The 19,440-nt window shown below is 44.7% G+C and overlaps 1 protein-coding gene across 3 annotated transcripts in view; it reads right to left on the reverse strand.

The window, feature by feature from the left end:
- Positions 1–19,440, reverse strand: part of STX3 (syntaxin 3) — a 45,623-nt gene that overhangs the window by 13,537 nt on the left and 12,646 nt on the right. For all 3 annotated transcript variants that reach the window (XM_062196073.1, XM_062196075.1, XM_062196074.1), the window contains exons 2-5: positions 13,627–13,710; positions 4,211–4,310; positions 2,275–2,349; positions 522–589 (exon numbers count right to left, since the gene is read on the reverse strand). In XM_062196073.1, the coding sequence (XP_062052057.1) occupies positions 522–589; positions 2,275–2,349; positions 4,211–4,310; positions 13,627–13,710 (327 nt within the window). The remainder of the gene's footprint in view (positions 1–521; positions 590–2,274; positions 2,350–4,210; positions 4,311–13,626; positions 13,711–19,440) is intronic.

Genomic DNA, 19,440 nt, shown 5'->3' on the forward strand with positions numbered 1-19,440 from the left:
TAAAAATCTAGTACTGCCATGGAAATTCAGATCAAAATCATGGCAAAAAAAAAAAAAAAAAAAAAAAAACCTAACTGGGGCTGACGCTGTGACATAGCAGGTAAGGCCACCACCTGCAGTGCCAGCATCCCAGCACCAGTTCGAGTCCTGGCTGCTCCACTTCTAATCCAGCTCCCTGCTATGGCCTGGGAAAGCAGTGGAAGATGGCCCAAGTCCTTGGGCCCTGCACCCACGTGGGAGACCCAGAAGAAGCTCCTGGCTCCTGGCTTCAAATCGGCACAGCTCCAGCCATTGCAGTCAACGGGGGAGTGAGGGGAGTGAGCCAGCAGATGGAAGACCTCTCTCCCTCTCTTTCTACCTCTCCGCCTTTATACCTCTGCTCTCTGTAACTCTGCCTTTCAAATACATAAATAAATCTTTAAAAAATAAAATGAAACAAACAAAAAACCCCTAACTGCTAGCCTCTCACTTCTTCCGCACAATACTGGACTAGATGACTGCCAGACCCAGAGAGACCTCACCTGAGATTTCCTAATCCGAAGGTCTGCAGATGACCGGACCTCATCTTCTTCAATGTGCCTCTCCATGCCTGGCAAGGAAAGGACAGTTATTCCAGCAACACATCTGCTCTTCCTTCCAAGAAACACTCTTTTCGATGTAAACCTCCTGGGTCACTCTCACATATGCAGGTGTAAAAATTGACAGAAGTCGTCTCAATGAGTCAGCTCAAATGTGAGCCCCAGCAGTTGGAGTCTGCACCCTTTACTATTACCAGGTCTCACCATAATGGTTAACAGCATAGATCTTGGTCACCAATAGGGTCAGGCTCATACATGCTGCCACTTACTAGCTGCATGGCTATAAGAAAACCACATAACCTCTCTTAATGTTCCTGTCCCCTCACCTGAGAAACAGAATAAATGGCAGTATCTTCCTCCAGATCTGATGTGAACATTAAATGAGTTGAACATAGAGTGCTTAATAATGGCAGGCAGCTGGCGCCATGGCTCACTTGGCTAATCCTCCACGTGCGGCGCCGGCACCCCAGGTTCTAGTCCCGGTTGGGGCGCCGGATTCTGTCCCCAGTTGCTCCTCTTCCAGTCCAGCTCTCTGCTGTGGCCCAGGTGCAGTGGAGGATGGCCCAAGTGCTTGGGCACTGCACCCACATGGGAGACCAGGAGGAGGCTCCTGGCTCCTGGCTTCAGATTGGCACAGCGTGCAGGCAGTAGTGGCCATTTAGGGGGTGAACCAACGGAAAAGGAAGACCTTTCTCTCTGTCTCTCTCTCTCTGTCTAACTCTGCCTGTCAACAAAAATAAATAAATAACGGCAGGCACACGATCATTATTATTATAAGTTGCAATGGCACCCCCACCCCAATGAAAACAGTTTTGGGGGCTGGCGTGACTTAGCAGGTAAAGCTGCCGCCTACATTGCCAGCATCCCATATGGGAGCCAGTTTGAGACCCAGAAGCTCTACTTCCAATCCAGCTCTCTGCCATGGCCTGAGAGAGCAGTAGAAGATGGCTCAAGTGCTTGGGCCCCTGCACCTGCATGGGAGACTTGGAAGAAACCTCTAGCTCCTAGCTTCAGATCAGCCCAATTCTGGCCATTGTGGCCATTTGGGGAGTGAACCAGTGGATGGAAGACCTCTCTCTCTCTCTCTCTCTCCATCTCCCTCTCCCTCTCCCTCTCCCTCTCCCTCTCTCTGCCTTTCAAATAAATAAATAAATATTTTTAAAAATAGTTTGGGAGAATAAATGGTAAGTTGTGTTCCAACAGTATACATTAACAAATATATTGGGCAAGAATGAAGACTACAACCATGGAATGGAACTATGTAAACTTTTGGGCCCCTGGGAAAAGTGAATTCATGAACTATGCTCTAATGTGGTGGGAGTGGCAATAGGAGGACAATACCTTTAGAGACACTACTGCTCCAACTTATGTAGGCCCTGGGAAGTACAGACAGTAAAGAAAGGTTGAGGGACTAAACTAGAGGACCAGGATGCACAACTACTCAGTAGCTGAGAGCGCATTTTTATTCTCATTGACTAACTTCAATTCTGGACTCTTAACTAAAGTCAAGATTCAAGAAGCAGTAAATTTCTGGGGCTACAATATGTCACTGCAGGGACAGAGCCCAACCCATAAGCAAAGATGGACAAGTGGTGTCCTTCCCACCAAGAGGAGTTTCAGTTCAGCAGAGCTGGACTCTGGGGAGCGGAGACAGATGGTGGTAGGGGCTGGCTGGTTCCTCTTTCCCCCTGCTTACTCTTCAGCTTGTTCCGGACATTGTTGGCTCTTTTCTTGATCTCAGTTGTGAGCTGCTCTAGGTCATCCTTGGTTTCTAGGTACAAAGGCAGGCAGAATCAGTTAGTAAGGAAAGGACTAACTGCTTTGTGAGGCACATTGATCAGCAGAGGCTGTGGGGCAGTTTGATGGGCACTTGTTACCCACAGCAGAACTGATCCCAGTACGCTCCCCAAGATTTGTCATTAGAATCACAGAGAGCTTATTTTTAAAAGGCATTTCCTAGGCACTCTGTCCTAGACCTGCAGAATAAAAACACACCAGGTAGGGGGCCTAGAATCTTCCTTCTAAACAAACTTTCCCAAAAAATTCGCCAGCACACAAAAGCCTGAGAATCTTGCTTTTACAGAAAATAATTTGGCTTACCATGAAGACTATCTTAGAAGGTGTGAGACAGCTTTATGAGAATTCTAGGGAAGAGATTTCACCAAGTCTCATCAACTTAGAATGAACCAAATACTTATGATATATCTAATACATGCCCCCAACTGCCCTTTGATGGTACCAACTAAGAGCACTGATTTAAAAACCATCTTTCAGGGGTAGGCAATTGGCATAGTGGTGAAGACTCTGCTTAGGAGGCCCACATTCCTTACCTGAGTGTCTAGGTTTGACCACCAGCTCCACTTCCAATTCCAGATTCCTGCCACTGCATACCTTCAGAGGCAGCAGACTGTGGTTTAAGTGGTTGGGTCCCAAATACTCAGAAGGGAGATCCAGAGTTCCCAGCTACTGACTTCAGCCTGGCCCTCCCCTAGCTATCACAGGCATTTGGGGAGGAAATGAGCAGATGGAAGACATCTCTCTCTCTCTCTCTACCTCCCTGCCTTTCAAATAAATGTATTTTCAAAATCCTTAAGTACCTACTACAAGCTTGAAACATATCCAGAAGATTCAGAACCTGCCTACAAGGTGCTCAGAGTCCAGTAGAGAACAATGGAGAAATAAGTCAGCAATCCTAACATGTGCTGTGGAGTAGAGTGTGATTTCTGGTCAAGGTGTACACAGGGTAGTAGGAAGGGCTCTTTAGCATGGCTTCCACGGGCTGGGAAAACTTCTAAAGGTAGAGAGAGTAGGGCTGCCCTCAATGGAGGACAGAGAGTTAACTATGTGGAGAAGGAAACTCAAAGTGGGAATGTGAAGGAGAAGGAATAATACATAAAAGAGGGGAAAAGAAGCATTTGGGAAGCAGTCAGAGCTTAGTCTGACTAAAATGCAAGAATCATGAGGGAGAGGTGGCAGAGGTGAAGGGTGGAGAGGAAGCCACGACATGACCAGGACAGACTGGATATGCTCTGCTGAAACACTTCAACTTTAATATCCAGGTTCCAGAGAGCCACTTAGAAAAAGGGAAAGTGTGAATTCCCATTAAGGAACCAAAAATATAACCCTAAACCCTACTGCAAAAACATTTAACAACCAGGGGGAGAGAGATGTTGTCCTCAACGGTGGTAACAAACAGGAGTTCAGGGATGAGAAGGATTCTTGTGAACGTGAACCATGCTGGAATACCTCATGAGGAAAGAATACACTTGACCTGGCAGGACTGAGAAAGGGAGCTGGGAATGTATCTCAAGCAGGAGAAATAGTGCAAGCCAAGGTGCAGAGGTGAGACAGAGCATGGGCATGTGAGAAGCAGTGACATCATTGCTAGTCACATGAGGGACTAGCTGAGACGAGAGGAAGATCTGCCTTAGTGTGGCCATGAAAAGAGCTGACTGCAGCTGGATCCTGGAAGCCCAGAGAAGCTAAAGGAAACAGAGGGATGATGTGTACACTGGTGCAGTGTGATGTGTACATCCCCAGCTGTTCACAGAAAGAGAGGAGGGAAACAAGCCTGGCTCTAACCCAACACAAAGGGCCACTTGTAGGTGACTGGGCGTTGAGTAAACACTCACTTGGCTCCGGAATTGGTGCAGAAAGAATGATACTGTAGAGTTTCTTGGCCTCCTCCACGTGCTCTGAGATCTTGTCAATGTTGAGCCGAGTTTCTTCAATCTATAACCAGAAGAAGAATGAGCTTCATCATCAGAGGAAGAATATGTCCACGGCAGAGATAAACACTTAGCAAAGCTCCCTGCTGAAAGCCAGGCACCTTCTGGCTTGAGGAAGGAGAGGAATCCTGAAAGGCTCCAGCTGCCCACTGAGTGCCTGTTCCATAATCAGATAAACTAATCCCAACAGAGCAGAGGAATACCCCACCCACCTTGGAAGGCAGGATTCAGGCCAGAGCCAAGAAGAGCCAGGAAAACCCAGGAAGACTAGCCAGAGGGAGGGCCAGAAAACCTCATCAGGCTGTTCCTACAGGCGCGAAAAGTGACACCGGAAGAGAGAGAGGCTAGAGAGGGGAGGAACAAGAAAGGAGGGAAAGAAGTGAGAATAAACCTAAAGAGTGGAAAACAAAGAAGAGAGAGAGAAACAAAGACGACAGAGATGGAGAGATCAAGCAGTGACCATGTGAAGAGGCAGCCCCAGCCTCCCCTGGACATACACCTTGGTGGAAGGGCTCGCGCTAGCTGATTCCCACAGGAATTAGGAGGCAGAGGCCTGAGTCATGGTACATTTCTACACATTCCTGATTCCTGATTGTACAAGGTGGGTATCATAAAATATTTCCAGAAGCCCTTTCTGTCCATACAGGCAACACCACAAGACGTTGCTCCATGAGCATCAAAAGCAACCTTCACTCCCCCTTCAAAGGCACCATGGCTCCTTCTGCCGTGAAAGCAAACATACAGGGAGCAGCAAAGGAAAAGAGACCTCAGTACCAGCAGCGACTCCCTCACTGCCCAAACCAGGTCATGTCAGCACTGCCACAATTAACCAACAGAAATCTTGCAAAACACCTCTCAATGGGATCTTATCTGAAATGCAACAGAAATTCAACTCCATGTACGTGTTTCCTTCCAGGGCATGATTCATCACTTCTTAAAAACCGGATTGTAGTTCTCCAAATTGCACAGAAAATAGGAGAAATAAAACTTGAGCTCTCGGAGGAAGGGAATCTCATTATGTTCTTAGACCTATATGTCATACTCAATGTTAAAAATTAATTAAAATTAAAATGAAGAAAAAAAAAAAACACCTTGAGCTCCCTAACCCTCAAATCTGTACTTCCGTCACTGGAATAAGGGATGTTCCCCTCTACATATACACTGGCTTAGATGTGCCACAGTTTGAGAGTACAATCACTTATTTAAAGATGGAGAATACAACTGGGAATACTGTTTCCATTAGAGCTAATTTTTTTTCTTTAATTCTCCATGCTGTTTCTCTTTCAGCAGAATCCCAAGACCATCCAACTATAAAAACGCCTGCGTCAGCACTGTGGCACAGCGGGTTAAAGCCCTGGCCTCAAGCACCAGCATCCCATATGGGCGCCGGTTCTAGTCCCGGCTGCTCCTCTTCCGATCCAGCTCTATGCTATATTCTGGGATAGCAGCAGAAGATGGCCCAAGTCCTTGGGCCCCTGCACCCACATGGGAGACCCAGAAGAAGCTCCTGGCTCCTGGCTCCGGATCAGCACAGCTCCAGCTGTGTGGCCATTTGGGGAGTGAACCAGCAGATGGAAGACCTTTGTCTCTGTCTCTTTCTCTGTAACTCTTTCAAATAAAATAGTAAATCTTAAAAAAAAAAAAAAAGGGAGGGAGGGAGGGAGGGAGAAAGGTCCTCATCCATTGGCCCACTTCCTAGACAGCTGCAATGGCCGTGCTGATCTGGAGCCAGGAGCTTCTTATGGGTCTCCCATGTGGGTGCAGGGGCTCAAGAACCCGGACCACCCCCTGCTGCCCTCCTAGGCCACAGCAGAGAGCCAGAATGGAGGCAGAACAACCGGGACCCGAACCAGCACCCACACAGGACGCCAGCACTGCAGGCGGTGGCCCCAACCACTAAGCCACAGCACTGGCCCTCATCTGGTATTAAGAAGAGTTGGGTGCTAGATATTTAGGAATTCAGGATGAGCAACTGCCTTTTTCTTTTTGAACTTCGTATCTTTTATTTTTTCTTGGAAGTGTTGGTTTTCCTCAAAGGTTACTTTCTGAGTATCTCATGGTGGCAGCTACATGTGATTTCCTTGTGTGAATTTGCCAGATGAGCGAAAATTCATGTGGGGCGAAGGTACAAGGAATCTAGTAGAAAAATGACAAAGGCCCAACCTCAAAGGTCAAGCTATTTGTATGAGTCTGTGGTTAAGCACACTGACATTACCCTATACTATCATATATTTAAGAACTGATATTGATTCAACATATATCTCTACCAGAAACAAGGCTAGGCCCCTCACAGAACTTTTGAGAGGTTCCCATCATTTTTTTCTTTTTACACATGAGAACACTAAGGCTCAAAAAGTAGAGGAACTTAATCCAGACCATACTGCAGACAGGGGCAAAGCTTGAGGTTTGAACCCAGGCATCTGTCTCCTGAGTCAGGGAAACATGGAAGAACCACCCACTCTGTCTTCTCTCCAAAGCTCACGTGTGTCCAGCCTAAACCAGGTTCATATTCAGCATAGTGTTTTGTAAGCCTGCTTCAGTCCTGTTTCACAGAGATCATGAACCTCATTTCATTATCCTCTAGCCACGTCTCTCAGTAGAGGGCTTTTTTACACAATAAGCACCCAAGAAATACTGCTGACTGAGGGAACCAATACAAACTCACTTTTTAAAAAAGCACTAGCCAAAATCTGCAACAAATACATCTCTATTACTAAATGTTGCTTTTTAAAATGCAATTTAATAATGTGCCAATAATATAGGGATCAAGAAAATAAGGACTTAAGAAGGTACATTAGGATCAACCAGGGTTCAGGTTTGGCTCCACTACTTAAGTTTTATGGCCTTGAAAAAGCCACTTATCCTTCCTAACTTCCAGTTTTCACATCTGTGAAATGAGGATTATCACCATTTCTACTTCATAGGTGTTGTGAGGATTAAAGCAGATCATACATATCAAATGCTTGACACAAACATGTGCTCAATAAATATGAGATGATGACAATCTTGAATACAATTGCCAGCAGTGGGGCAGGCGCTCAGCCTCGTGGTTAAGATTCCTGTCCCGTGTCAGAGAACCTGGATTCCATGTCCAGCTATAGCTCCTGACTCCAGCTTCCTGTCAATGTGGCCCTTGTGAGGCACCAGTGATGGCTCATGTGACTGAATTCTTGTCGGCCATATGGGAAACCTGGATTGTGTTCCCAGCTCCCAGCTGAAGCCAGACTCAGTCCCACTCACTGTGGACACTGGGAGAGTAAACCATACCAGGAATAAACTCACTCTCAGGCTTGCTTGCTCACTCTCTTCCTATTTCTCAATTAAAAAAAAAAAAAAAAAAAAAAAACAGCAATTTCTGTATATTTATTACATGCTAGGCATCATGCCGTGCCTTTACAAGGACATCTCATTTAATCCTTCAGCAGTGCTAATGGTGACAACACACTCTGATGTCACTGGTAGCCACTTAAGGAAATCTAAGAACAGCAAGTCAGCCACTCCTTATGCTGAGTTTTGCCATTTACAGTTATATTATACTAACCACCATCATCTAACTTTAAGGAGGTAGTTAAAGCCATTTCCCTCTGATCTAACAGCCAGCAGAATTTAATTAGATGATAGAAAGCACTATTTTGGAAAACTGACAGGTTGTCATAAGGTAAGGTGTGAGGCTAAGCAAAAAGCTTTGTTCAATCTCCGTAAGAATTAGTTTCAGCCTCTCTTAAACTCTCATGTGCCTTGTGCCTCAAGCTGGTTATTAATTCCAGTGTTTACTGAAAACTTATTACATGCCATCCTTCCTGTTTTAAATTTTTATTTATTATTTATTTGAAAGGCAGAGAGATGAACAGAGAGACAAGAGACTTCCACCAGTGAGACACACAAAGAGCTCCTAGCTGCTGGTTCATTCCTTAAATGACCATAATGGCCAGGGCTAGACTAGGCCAAAGCCAGGAGCCAGGTACCCAACACAGGTATTTCATGTGGGTGGCAGGGACCCAACCCCTTCAGTCATTACTGCTGCCTCCCAGAGGGCACAACAGCAGGAAACTGGAATCCGTGGCTGCTGAAGCTGGGCATGGAACGCGGGCACTCTAATGCAGAACATGGGTGTCTTTCTACCCCATGTGTCACCCTTCTAAGGTACAAAACTAATGTGGTTCTAAGAGTCAAATAAATTATTCCTCTTTTTCAAAATTCATACACTTTTACCTCCCCCCACCAAAAAAATGGCATAATCTAAATCAGACCCTAAACTAGAGCTTTTCAGTCCAGACATTTTTGACTTGTGTGCTTCTTTGCTTTAGAAAACAATGACGAGATCGGAGGGAAGGAGGAGGCATCTCAGTCAACCAAGCAAAAACTCCTAAGGGCTTTTGTCAAGACTAGGGTTTCAACTCTCCTTTTATAAATGAAAGCAAAATAATGATCTAGTTATGCTACCCAGAAAAAACAAATATTCTCAGAAAATGATCCCAAATCAATGTATTTGGGCTCCTCATCACACAAAATTTAGTCTAGAAGACAAAAAAAAAAAACTATCCAGTTATATTAGTCAAAGTAACAAATAGAAGAAATTGTCTACAAATAGGAATGGGGGGCTGTGGAGTCAGGGGATGGTGAAGCACTCAAAATTAGCAACACAGAGTAGGCATTTGGTCTAGTGATCTGCAGCCAGTATGAGAGTGCTTGTGTTCAAGTCCTGTCCCTGGCTCCTAACTTTAGCTTCCTGCTAATGCAAACCCTGAAGGAGGCAGGTGACGGCTCAATACTTGGGTCTCTGCCATCCACACAGAAGACTTGGATTTAGTTCCTGGCTCTTGGCTTCAGCCTGGTCCAGCCGTGGCTGTTATGGGCATTTTGAGAGTGAACTAGCAGATGGAAGAGCTCCCTGTGTCTGTCTATATATGTCTGTCTCCCTCCCTCTCAAATAAAAATAATAATAAAATAAATTAGCAACAGTAGGCTGGAAGGAAAAAGAAAGAAGATAGGGTAGCCAGGGCCCACTGTGAGAGTCAGCCCATGCTGGAGCTGACCAGCAGAATTCCATGGGACCATGAGGGCAGAATTCCATGGGACCATGAGGGCAGGGTCTATGGAGGCCATGGAACAGTCAAGTCTGAGGAACAGAGGCAGAGAAGGATAACCAAGGCCTCTTCCCGTGCCCGAGTCACGTGCCAGTACCTCTTTGTCTTAGTCTGTTTTAGGCTCCTATAATAAAAACACCATGGACTGACTAAGTGACGTAAAAATAAGCCTGTATTTTAACAGCTCTAGATGCCGGGAAGCCCAACATCTACAATGGGCTCCAACACATAAATTTAGGGGAGGATACAAACATGCAGTTCATAGCACTCCCCTTGGTCAAACATACAGAATCCAGTCGGCAAGGGAACCCAGGAAATGTTACCTGTAATACAGGGCAGAACACAGGCAGGGCAAGAAGTGGCCCTAACAGCAAACAGGAAAACGACTGGCAAGGGCTTCCTGCCTTCGCAATTGAAAGAACCCAGAAATTCACAATCTACCAGTTTGCCTAGCAGGTCCCTGTCACTGAAATATCCCGCTTAAAAAATTGTAAAAAGTCTTTACTGTCAGATTTGGCTTAATGCCTACATTTCCAAATGACACTAACTTTGAGGTTCTAATCCTAACCAAAAGGAAGCCTACCTGGCAAGTCCCTATGCTTTAAGACTGCTACCTTTCAGTTCCTCTAACCAGGCACTGTTCTACCTCCCACCACATCTACAACCCCACCCACTCTACCCAGGCCACACAGAACTGCGCTCACAATCCTTCCACTCGCATTTCTCCCGGTCCTGGGGCCGTGTGTTGGTGTCCATGACTGTGTCAAGTACATGAGACCACTCATTAGACAACTGTTCAATGAATCAATGAAAACAAGTAACTTTAAGAGACAAGTATGCTTCATTCGCCACCGCAAAATGGTCTCAGACTTTTTTTTAAGTGTGCCTGTTATGAACTGAATTTTTTTTGTCCCCTAAAATTTTGCACGTGTGATACGAGGCCATTGGGCAGTAGACTGAGTTGCACATAAAACATTGCATCCCCAGCACCTTACACACTGGAAGACAGTAAGCACTCACATATTTTGATGAATAGATGTCCTATCAAATTAAACCCCTAAAGTTTCTGCCTCCAAAGACAGTACGCTCTGAAACACTGTTCTGTCAGCTGAGCAAACAGATCAAGGGAAAGACAGACAATCACAAATTAGACAAAAGTCTGTGGTTTATCATTTACCAGGTTCTGGAGTAATCAGCCAAGATGGCCTGGAAACCCAAGGGCCAATTCTTTAACAGCTGAGAAACTGGAGAAGACATTCAAATCACATCTGAAAACATCCTGGCCCTGTGACTTCATCTGTACCTTGCAAATGCCCTGTGACCAAGCTGTGATTCACATTATCAGCTCTCAGCAAATAACCAATGGTGACCTACTGGAACCAGTCCAAAAAGCAAGTTTCATCATAAGAGTCCTTTTCCAAGAAATCTACTTAGTTACATTTTGCAAGATGTGCTAAGCGTGTTTCCCAGTCACATAGACAAGGAAAAACTCTCCTTTCTCCAATACTGAAATGTACATTATGCCAATTTCAAGGATGTTTACAGATCACACTCTATTAAAAATAAAAATTTCTGGTCTACTTACACACAAGAACATTGGAAGACAGAATGGTGATGTGAACTAAAATCTATTGCATCTAGATTTACCATATGTCAGGCACTGTGTTAGATGCATCCATATAGTTTCTCATTAAATATTCATAATAACTGGAAGGTGATAGTACCATTCCTATTTGAGAGGAAATGCGTTTGGGATTTAAATAGCTTTTTCCAAGTTATACCACTGATAATGGACAGGGCTGAGATTTAGGTCAGGGTCTGTGAGCCAGAGCCTGAGGATTTCTTCCCATGATCTCTGTCTCTGTCCTCTCCCCCATGTCTATCCCTCTATTCTATCAGTTGAGGAAAGAGGAAAGTAACATTGCCTAACCCCATGCTAAATACTTTGTTAGCTCTCCTTAATTCCCAAGAAATCTGTGAGGTGAGTATTTTTCTTCCCATTACATCAATAAATCCACTGAGAAATGAAGTTAAGGATGCAACCAAAATCACACATTTTGTAAAAGATAAAAAATTTACTTTCAAAGACCATACTCATTCTACATTACTTAGCTGTCCCCAATTCCATCCTAAATATAAAAGGATTTTTTTGTGTGTGGGGTTCTACCTAAATGACAGAAAACCATTTAGCAGAGATAAACCAATAGAAGCAAAGTAGCTGGAAGGTCTTGTTCAGTCTCCAAAGGAACTCTTCAAAAATAGCAATCACCCATCTCATGCTATTTTGTCTAGAAAACACTTTCCAGATACATGATCCCATGTGATTGTCACAAGAGCCTTGAAAGATAAGTACTAACATCACTGATTTCCAGAACAAGAAATTAAAGTTCAAATAGGATAATTAAGGCCGGCGCCACGGCTCACTAGGCTAATCCTCTGCCTTGCGGCACCAGCACACCGGGTTCTAGTCCCGGTCAAGTGCCGGATTCTGTCCCGGTTGCCCCTCTTCCAGGCCAGCTCTCTGCTGTGGCCAGGGAGTGCAGTGGAGGATGGCCCAAGTGCTTGGGCCCTGCACCCCATGGGAGACCAGGAGAAGCACCTGGCTCCTGCCATCGGATCAGCGCGGTGCGCTGGCCGCAGCACACCAACCGCGGCACACCAACCGCAGCGGCTATTGGAGGGTGAACCAACGGCAAAGGAAGACCTTTCTCTCTGTCTCTCTCTCACTGTCCACTCTGCCTGTCAAAAAATTAAAAAGAAATAAAAAAATAAAAAAATAGGATAATTAACTTATAACCACACTGTTATGAAATTCTTAAGGCTGAACCCAAAATATTGGTGGCCCAACTCCACCATCTTCCCCTCTCACAAGGAATATTTCTTCTCAGGGACCCTCTTAACTGGAGTTACTGGACAGTTACTGGAAAAGATCCCTTATCTTACGGAAGATGTTCTTCAATGTATGTGGGTCTCCAGGGCAAGACTGTAGGGATAAGCTCTAATGACTTCAATCATCTCCATTAAGTCCACCCCAACCAGTGAACAGAAGAACATCTTCCTTCCACAATGCACACTGGGAATAAAACTGGGATCACAAAATCCAAGTATTCTTTGCTCTCACTATGACTCCTCAACAAAGAGGAGGAGGGTGGGGCACCGTGGAACATGCACAGCCAATCTCCCAGTCTTCATCTGTTCTTCAAACCCTTTGCTGCTCTAATGGATAAAAAGGTATGAACCGTCATGTTCCTCTCCACTCCACTCCATTTAGAGGAGCTGCAGGGCTACTTCTCCCCCCACCATATCTGCAATATGCAGGATGGAAGCACTCACGATCTCCCTGTAAAAAGATTACGATGCCTCTTGTATTCCTACAAAGGAAATAAACCACAGTATGGTGCCAAGAACCTCAGTGATAACATGCTTTTGGGGTTTTCTGTTTTTTAAAAAAATCATTCATTGAACAAATACATACCTAATGCCACACTGAATGTTTTATAAGCATTATCCCATTTAATCTTTATAATAATCCCATGGGGAACTATATTATCGATCCCAATTTACAGATTAGGAAACCATGACTCACCATGTTAAGGAACATTCACAAAATCAACAGCTGGTCAGAGTGGAGCTGAGCTTTATACCCAAGCTCCCCTGGCTCCAAAGCCTATATTTCTGATTCCACAAGCTTCCCACCACTTCCTATCTACTGCAGCACCAGCCCAACAAAGACCTCTGAGATTCAGGATTATGTGAGAATCTCCAAGCAGCTCATTTGCCCTGTAGTTTCTTAGTTCCTCAGTTACCACCAGAGTAATTCAAAGGGACTATAAAAATTTTGGATTCAACAAATTTGATCTAACTGGTAACAGGCTTTAAGATACAATGCTTTTTCACATGACCATTTGGGGGATGCTATATTTAAATTATGGACTTGAGGCAAGAAAGGATGTCATTGAAATGTTGTTATATAACATAAGAATGAATCCAAAGGCATCTTTTCAATTACAATTTACCCTCTGCTGACTTTCTTAATAAGATTAAAATCCAGATCCTCCCAAAGAAGTACTGAAAAGACCATCTCCTGCTAACTTCTTCATGTAGGCACCCCACCCAGCAGAAGCCTGCTGACCTCCTGCTGCTGCCCACGAAAGACGGGGGATTTTGTATTCTTACTATGGAAGCTGTGTTTTCTTATGGATGTTCAGAGTAAAACACGGGAAGGTCGCCTACCTCTGAAAAGAACTCATCCATGAAAGCTGTGTTGTCAATAGCGATCTCGACCTCATCAGTGTCATCGTCCTGTGTCAGCTGCTCCTGTAAGACACGAAAAACAGAAGAGGGGGGAATTAAAAAGCACAACGAATAGTCAACATTACTGAAGGCTCACTAAGTACTAGAAGCTGGGCCCGGCGCTGTGGTGCAGCGGGTTAACACCCTGGCCTGCGGTGCCAGCATTCCATATGGGCACCGGTTCGAGACCCGGCTGCTCCACTTCTGATCCAGCTCTAAGCTATGGCCTGGGAAAGTATTAGAAGATGGCCCAAGTCCTTGGGCCGCTGCACCCACGTGGGAGACCTGGAAGAAACTCCTGGCTCTTGGCTTCAGATCAGCACAGCTTCAGCCATTGTGGACAATTGGGGAGTAAACCAGCAGATGGAAGACCTCTCTCTCTCTGCCTCTCCTCTCTCTGTGTAACTCTTTCAAAATAAATAAATGAATCTTTAAAAAAAAAAAAGTACTGGAAGCTATTCTAAGCTTTTTGTACATGAATTGCTTAAAAACTCATAATATCTCTATGACTTATCAAACTGGGGGGGGGGGGGGGGGGGGAGGCAGGTTACACTGCCTGAAATTAAATCCTTGCTCTATCACTTGGTAATTTTTTGCTATGGGTAAAAGCAGATAAAGGGAGGGAGGTGCAAGTGACCAATCAATCTTGCTGCCTCTAGTTTAAATGCCAATACAAGTAAGAGTACTACCCACTTCACAGGGTTGTTGAAGCAATTAACAAGATCATGTATATAAAATACTTTAGCACAGTATTTGGCACACTGAAGTACTCAATAAATGCTATTTATTGGTAGTGGCAGTCATGGTGGTAGTGGTGGTATTTCTGTAGGAGGTAGCTTCAAAAAATTCATGGAAAATAGAACTAAAACATAAATTTACTTTGGTGCAAATTATTTGAAACCCATACATACAAAGGAAAAGATGGAAAATACATATTATGGAAAAAAAAACTATACATGGATCCCAAAACATTTTTACAACAAGATAAACTTATCTTTCAATTCTAAGTAACCCCCTTGTCCCCACACTCACACAGTTGAGTTTACTAGCTTAAGGTTAAAAAACTCGTCTAAAATCACACAGCTAAAACTTGGGACAGGCAAATTCTATCCTATCTACTGAATCTGGGACCATTCTCAATTCTGTTCAAACAGGTCCAAGACACAATTCCTCTAAGGCATGAGCTTTAAATACTCTCAGCAGGAGTACAGACTTTCCTGTCTCCAGAACCACCTATTGTCAAAGAGTTCATGTTTATAAGGAAAAGGAAGTTCTCTCCCATCGCCCAGCAACCTCTGGGGACCCAAGCTTTCTCATTCAACTTCCTCTGGAAGATCTTCAAAAGGGAGGCATTCCACTCCCTTCCCAGCTCAGGCGGCTCAGCTGTTTCTTCTTGAGTGCTCTCCCCAGACTGCTGCTGTACTACACACTGCCAGTTTCTAAGCACACAGTGGGTACTGCTTGCTGAGGGAGGAAGCTGGGGAGAACTTCCCAGTCCTTGCTTCTTCAGTGGCCTGTGAGGCCCCAGACGTCCACAGGCAATGAAAATCACCAGGGACCTCTTTTCTTCCCTTGCCACCATTCCCTGAATCTGCAGAAGGAGCTGTTACTGGGAATTCTCATAGATATCTGGAGCTCTCCAACCATCTGGGAGGTGTCTTGATTGCCTCTCCCAGTGTTTCATTCTCTGGATGGTTTAGAGCACCCCACAATTTACAGCCACAATCAAGGGAGTCAAATTTGAGGTCCCTGCTACAGCCTCCATGATCATGTCCCTAAAACTAAGAACTGATCATGTCCTTTTACCACCTAAAATCACTCAAAGACCACTCAACTTCTAGGAAAAGTTTAATGTCTAACTCAGTTCACTGGCCCTTTAAGACCCATCCCCAGCCACATCTCTCCCACTATGATGCACCCTCTAAACCAAGCACTTGGAACTCCTTGCATTTCCTGGACACACCATTGTTTCATTATCACTGATGTCACATAAGGCCTTCTTCCTGAAAGGCACTTGTCCAACTGGCAAATTTTTACCTAGCCTTTAAAACCTGGCTCAGCCAACGCTCATGGAATGACACATGCCTAACACATGCCTCCCCCCATGCAAATATAAAACCTCCCTAAACTCCCAGTGCACTTAATTTGTACAAACTTTCCATAGCAACTATCACAGCCTTCTACTATTTATCCCTTAAATACCTATTTTTCCCCACAGGCTATAGACTCTGAGGCTCAGAGTTGACTCATGTATACGTTAGAGTAAATTTGTGTGTGTGTTGGTGTTCCCAGAATACCTTCCTTTGCAGAGTTGTTCATCATGCTCCCCATCTATTCCTGGAGAGGCTATAAATCCAGCTCCCTGAGAAATCTGACTTACGAAAGGAGTCTAAACCAAGTGGAGCTGAGTCAACCAATGGTAGCATCCAAAAAATGTTCATGAAATTCCCAGGGCTGCCTTTGTTCTTATCCTTCCTGAGGCCCCCATGGCTATGGACAGGTTCTACAGATCTTCTCAAGTATCCTTTGGATGAGCTTAACAGTATCCTAATAACATATTATTTTGCCAGAATCAGCTTTTGTCACTTGCAATTAAGCCTCAGCACTGCTTTTTGTCATTAATTCATTATACCTGACTGAATAACTCTTATCTGAAATGCTTGAAACTAGAAGTGTCTCAGAATTTGGATTTTTTTGGAATATTTGCATATATGTGATAAGACATCTTGGCAATGAAACCCGGGTCAAAACACAAAATTCATTCATTTAATATACACACAGCAAAGGTAATTTTAGACAATATTTTTGGTGTATTTTTGACTGACTCACCACACAAGGTCAACTATAGAATTTTTCATTTATGGTATCATATTGGCAGCATTCAAAAAAATTTCAGATTTGGGGTACATTTCAAATTTTGGATCTTCAGACTAGGAATACTCAACCTGTACTTAGTAATATACACACACATTCACACACGATTAATTCAGGCCTCAACCACACATGCTGACTGGGAAGAGGGATGGACTAAGAGAAGTTTCCAGAGGCTGGGAACAATGGTGTCCGTGGTGATACAAGCTGTTGAGAACCCTGAAATTTTTACAAGGAATCTTACAAGATGGCCATCTCTCGGCTTTGCGCAGGCTGCAGGTGGGCAGCCTTGTCCACTGACAGTCAGAGAATGCATGAACTGAGGACAGAGAAGCCATTGGTAAGCGCAACACAGGTCCAAAATAAGCTATCACCAAATACTGGCTGCAAGATCTCAGTCAAACCATAATCTGAGTCTGCTACATGTGGATGTTAACACCACACACCTTATGAGGACTGGAAGACATCACGTATGGAAAGCTTCTAGCGCAATAGAAAGTACACACAAATGCCTAATAAATGTCAGTTTCCCTATCACCAAGCTTAAAGGTGTGGGTTTAAAGAACAGAACCTGGCACTAGCATTGTGGCACAGAGGGTAATGCCAACGCTGACATCCCATATAGGCGCCGATTCATAGCCCCAGCTGTTCCACTTCCGGTCAGCTCTCTGCTAATGGCTTGGGGAAAGCAGAAGATGACCCAAGTACTTGGGTCCCTTCCACCCACATGGAAGACCAGGAGGAAGCTCCTGGCTCCTGGCTTCGGCTTGGACCAGACCTGGTCATTGCATCATTTGAGGAGTGAACCAGCAGTTTGAAGATTCTCTCTCTCTCTCCCTCCCCCCTCCCACACTTTCAAATAAAAATATAAATATATTAAAAAGAAAAGAAAAATAACAGAATCCTGTATGAGAAGGAGAAGGGGGGGAGGGTGAGAAAAGCAGAAGGGAGAGGGGGTGGGGGCAAAAAAGGGGAGGAGTGGGAGAAGGAGGGCAAACTTCAGAACTTCCTCCACAGGAAATTCTCACACTAAAGGCAAAGTAGGCAAGAGTGGTTCCACAGCATCATGATGACCAGGTTCTGTATCTGCCTCCAGCACATGCTCGTCAGTGTGCATTAAACAGATGGTCCAACATCTCCAAGCCTTGATAGCCTCATCTGCAACCCAGGAATAACTGTGTTGCTGGACCCTGCTTCAGAGGCAAGCTCTGTACCACTGCAATCGCCCACAACCTACTTGATGATCTCTCTGTTCCAATCCCATCACTCCTCCCATTTCCCAGCATACACTTGCTCCCTATCACCTACTGTGCGAAGTCAAAGTCCTCAGCCTGTGTTTCAAGACCCTCTGCCAGTTGGTCATATGTACCCTTAACTGCTCATATTTCCCACTGCTCTCTGCCAGGCACTGACTCTCAACTTCATTTCCTCACTATCTTTTGCAGCCATCACATTTATTCCTGCCCCTGGACTTTCTATTAGCACTGTGCACCCTTATTCCCTAGCACCACCTACATACATGGTTGTCCCTTGGCATCTGGGGGGGTGGTTCCAGAACACTCTGGGGACACTGAAACACTTGGATGTGCAACTCCCTTATAGAAAATGGCACAGTATTTTCATTAACTTACACACATCCTCCTGCATACTTTAATTTTTTAAAATATTTTATTTATTCATTTGAGAGGTACAGTTACAGACAGAGAGAAAAAGAGAGAAACAAACGTCTTCCATCTGCTGGTTCATTCCCCACATGGTTGCTACAGCTGGAGCTGGACTGATCCGAAGCCAGAAACCAGAAGCTTCTTCCCAGTTTCCCATGTGGGTGCAGGGGCCCAACCACTTGGGCCATCTTCTAATGCTTTCTCAGGCCATAGTAGAGAGATGGATTGGAAGATGAGCAGCCAGGACACAAACTGGCACATATATGGGATGCCAGCACCACAGGCAGAGGCTTAGCCTACTATACCACAACACCAGCTCCCCACCTGCATAATTTAAATCATCTCTAGTTATAATACTTAACACAATGTAAATGCTCTGTAAAAAATTGTTCTGTTGTATTGTTTCAGGACTGATGACAAGAAAAAAGAAGTCTCCACACATTCAGTACAGAGCAAAAGTTTTTCCCAATATTTTCAATCTACAGTTGTTTGAATCTGTCGGTGCAGAGCCCACAGATACTACAGAGGTCCAACAGTAACTAGAATGCCTTCCACCTTCCTCTGCTTTCTGGACTCAACCTTCATGGCCTAGCTCTGGTCCCACTCCCCCCACCCACTTCATTTTTATCTAATTATTTTGAGTTGCAACCACAAATTTCCAAGCTCGATTATAAGCCACTTGAAGTCAGGAATAGTGTCTCCTAAGTCTTAGTTGCTCTGGAGCACCCTGGGACAGAGCGGAGCAAATGAAAAGTAAGCAGGAATCAACTGGCTGAACTCGCTTACAAAGTGGCTGCATGCCAACATTCACTCCCAGACTGTACAGCAACAGACAGTAACCCTGCAAAAATCTACTCCCCGCCTTGCCTCCTTCCATATGTTATACACATTATAGTATTATATTATATATTATACACACACACATGAGAGGTCTTCAAAAAGTTAATGGAAGGGGCCAGCATTGTGGCACAGCAGGTTAACTTGCCATTTGCAATGCCAGCATCCCACATTGGGTTGAGTCCTGGCTGCTCTGCTTCTAATTCAGCTCTCTGCCAATACACCTGTGAAAGCGGCACAAGATGTCCCAAGTGCTTGGATTCCTGCCTCCCACTTAGGAGACCAGGACGGAGTTCAAGCTTCGGCCTGGCGCAGACCCAAAGACTGTGGCCATCTGGGGAGTAAACCAGTGTATCTCTGGCTTTCAAACAAACATTAAAAA

Source organism: Lepus europaeus, chromosome 7 (genome assembly GCF_033115175.1).
Source record: "Lepus europaeus isolate LE1 chromosome 7, mLepTim1.pri, whole genome shotgun sequence".
Classification (NCBI taxonomy): Eukaryota; Metazoa; Chordata; class Mammalia; order Lagomorpha; family Leporidae; genus Lepus; species Lepus europaeus.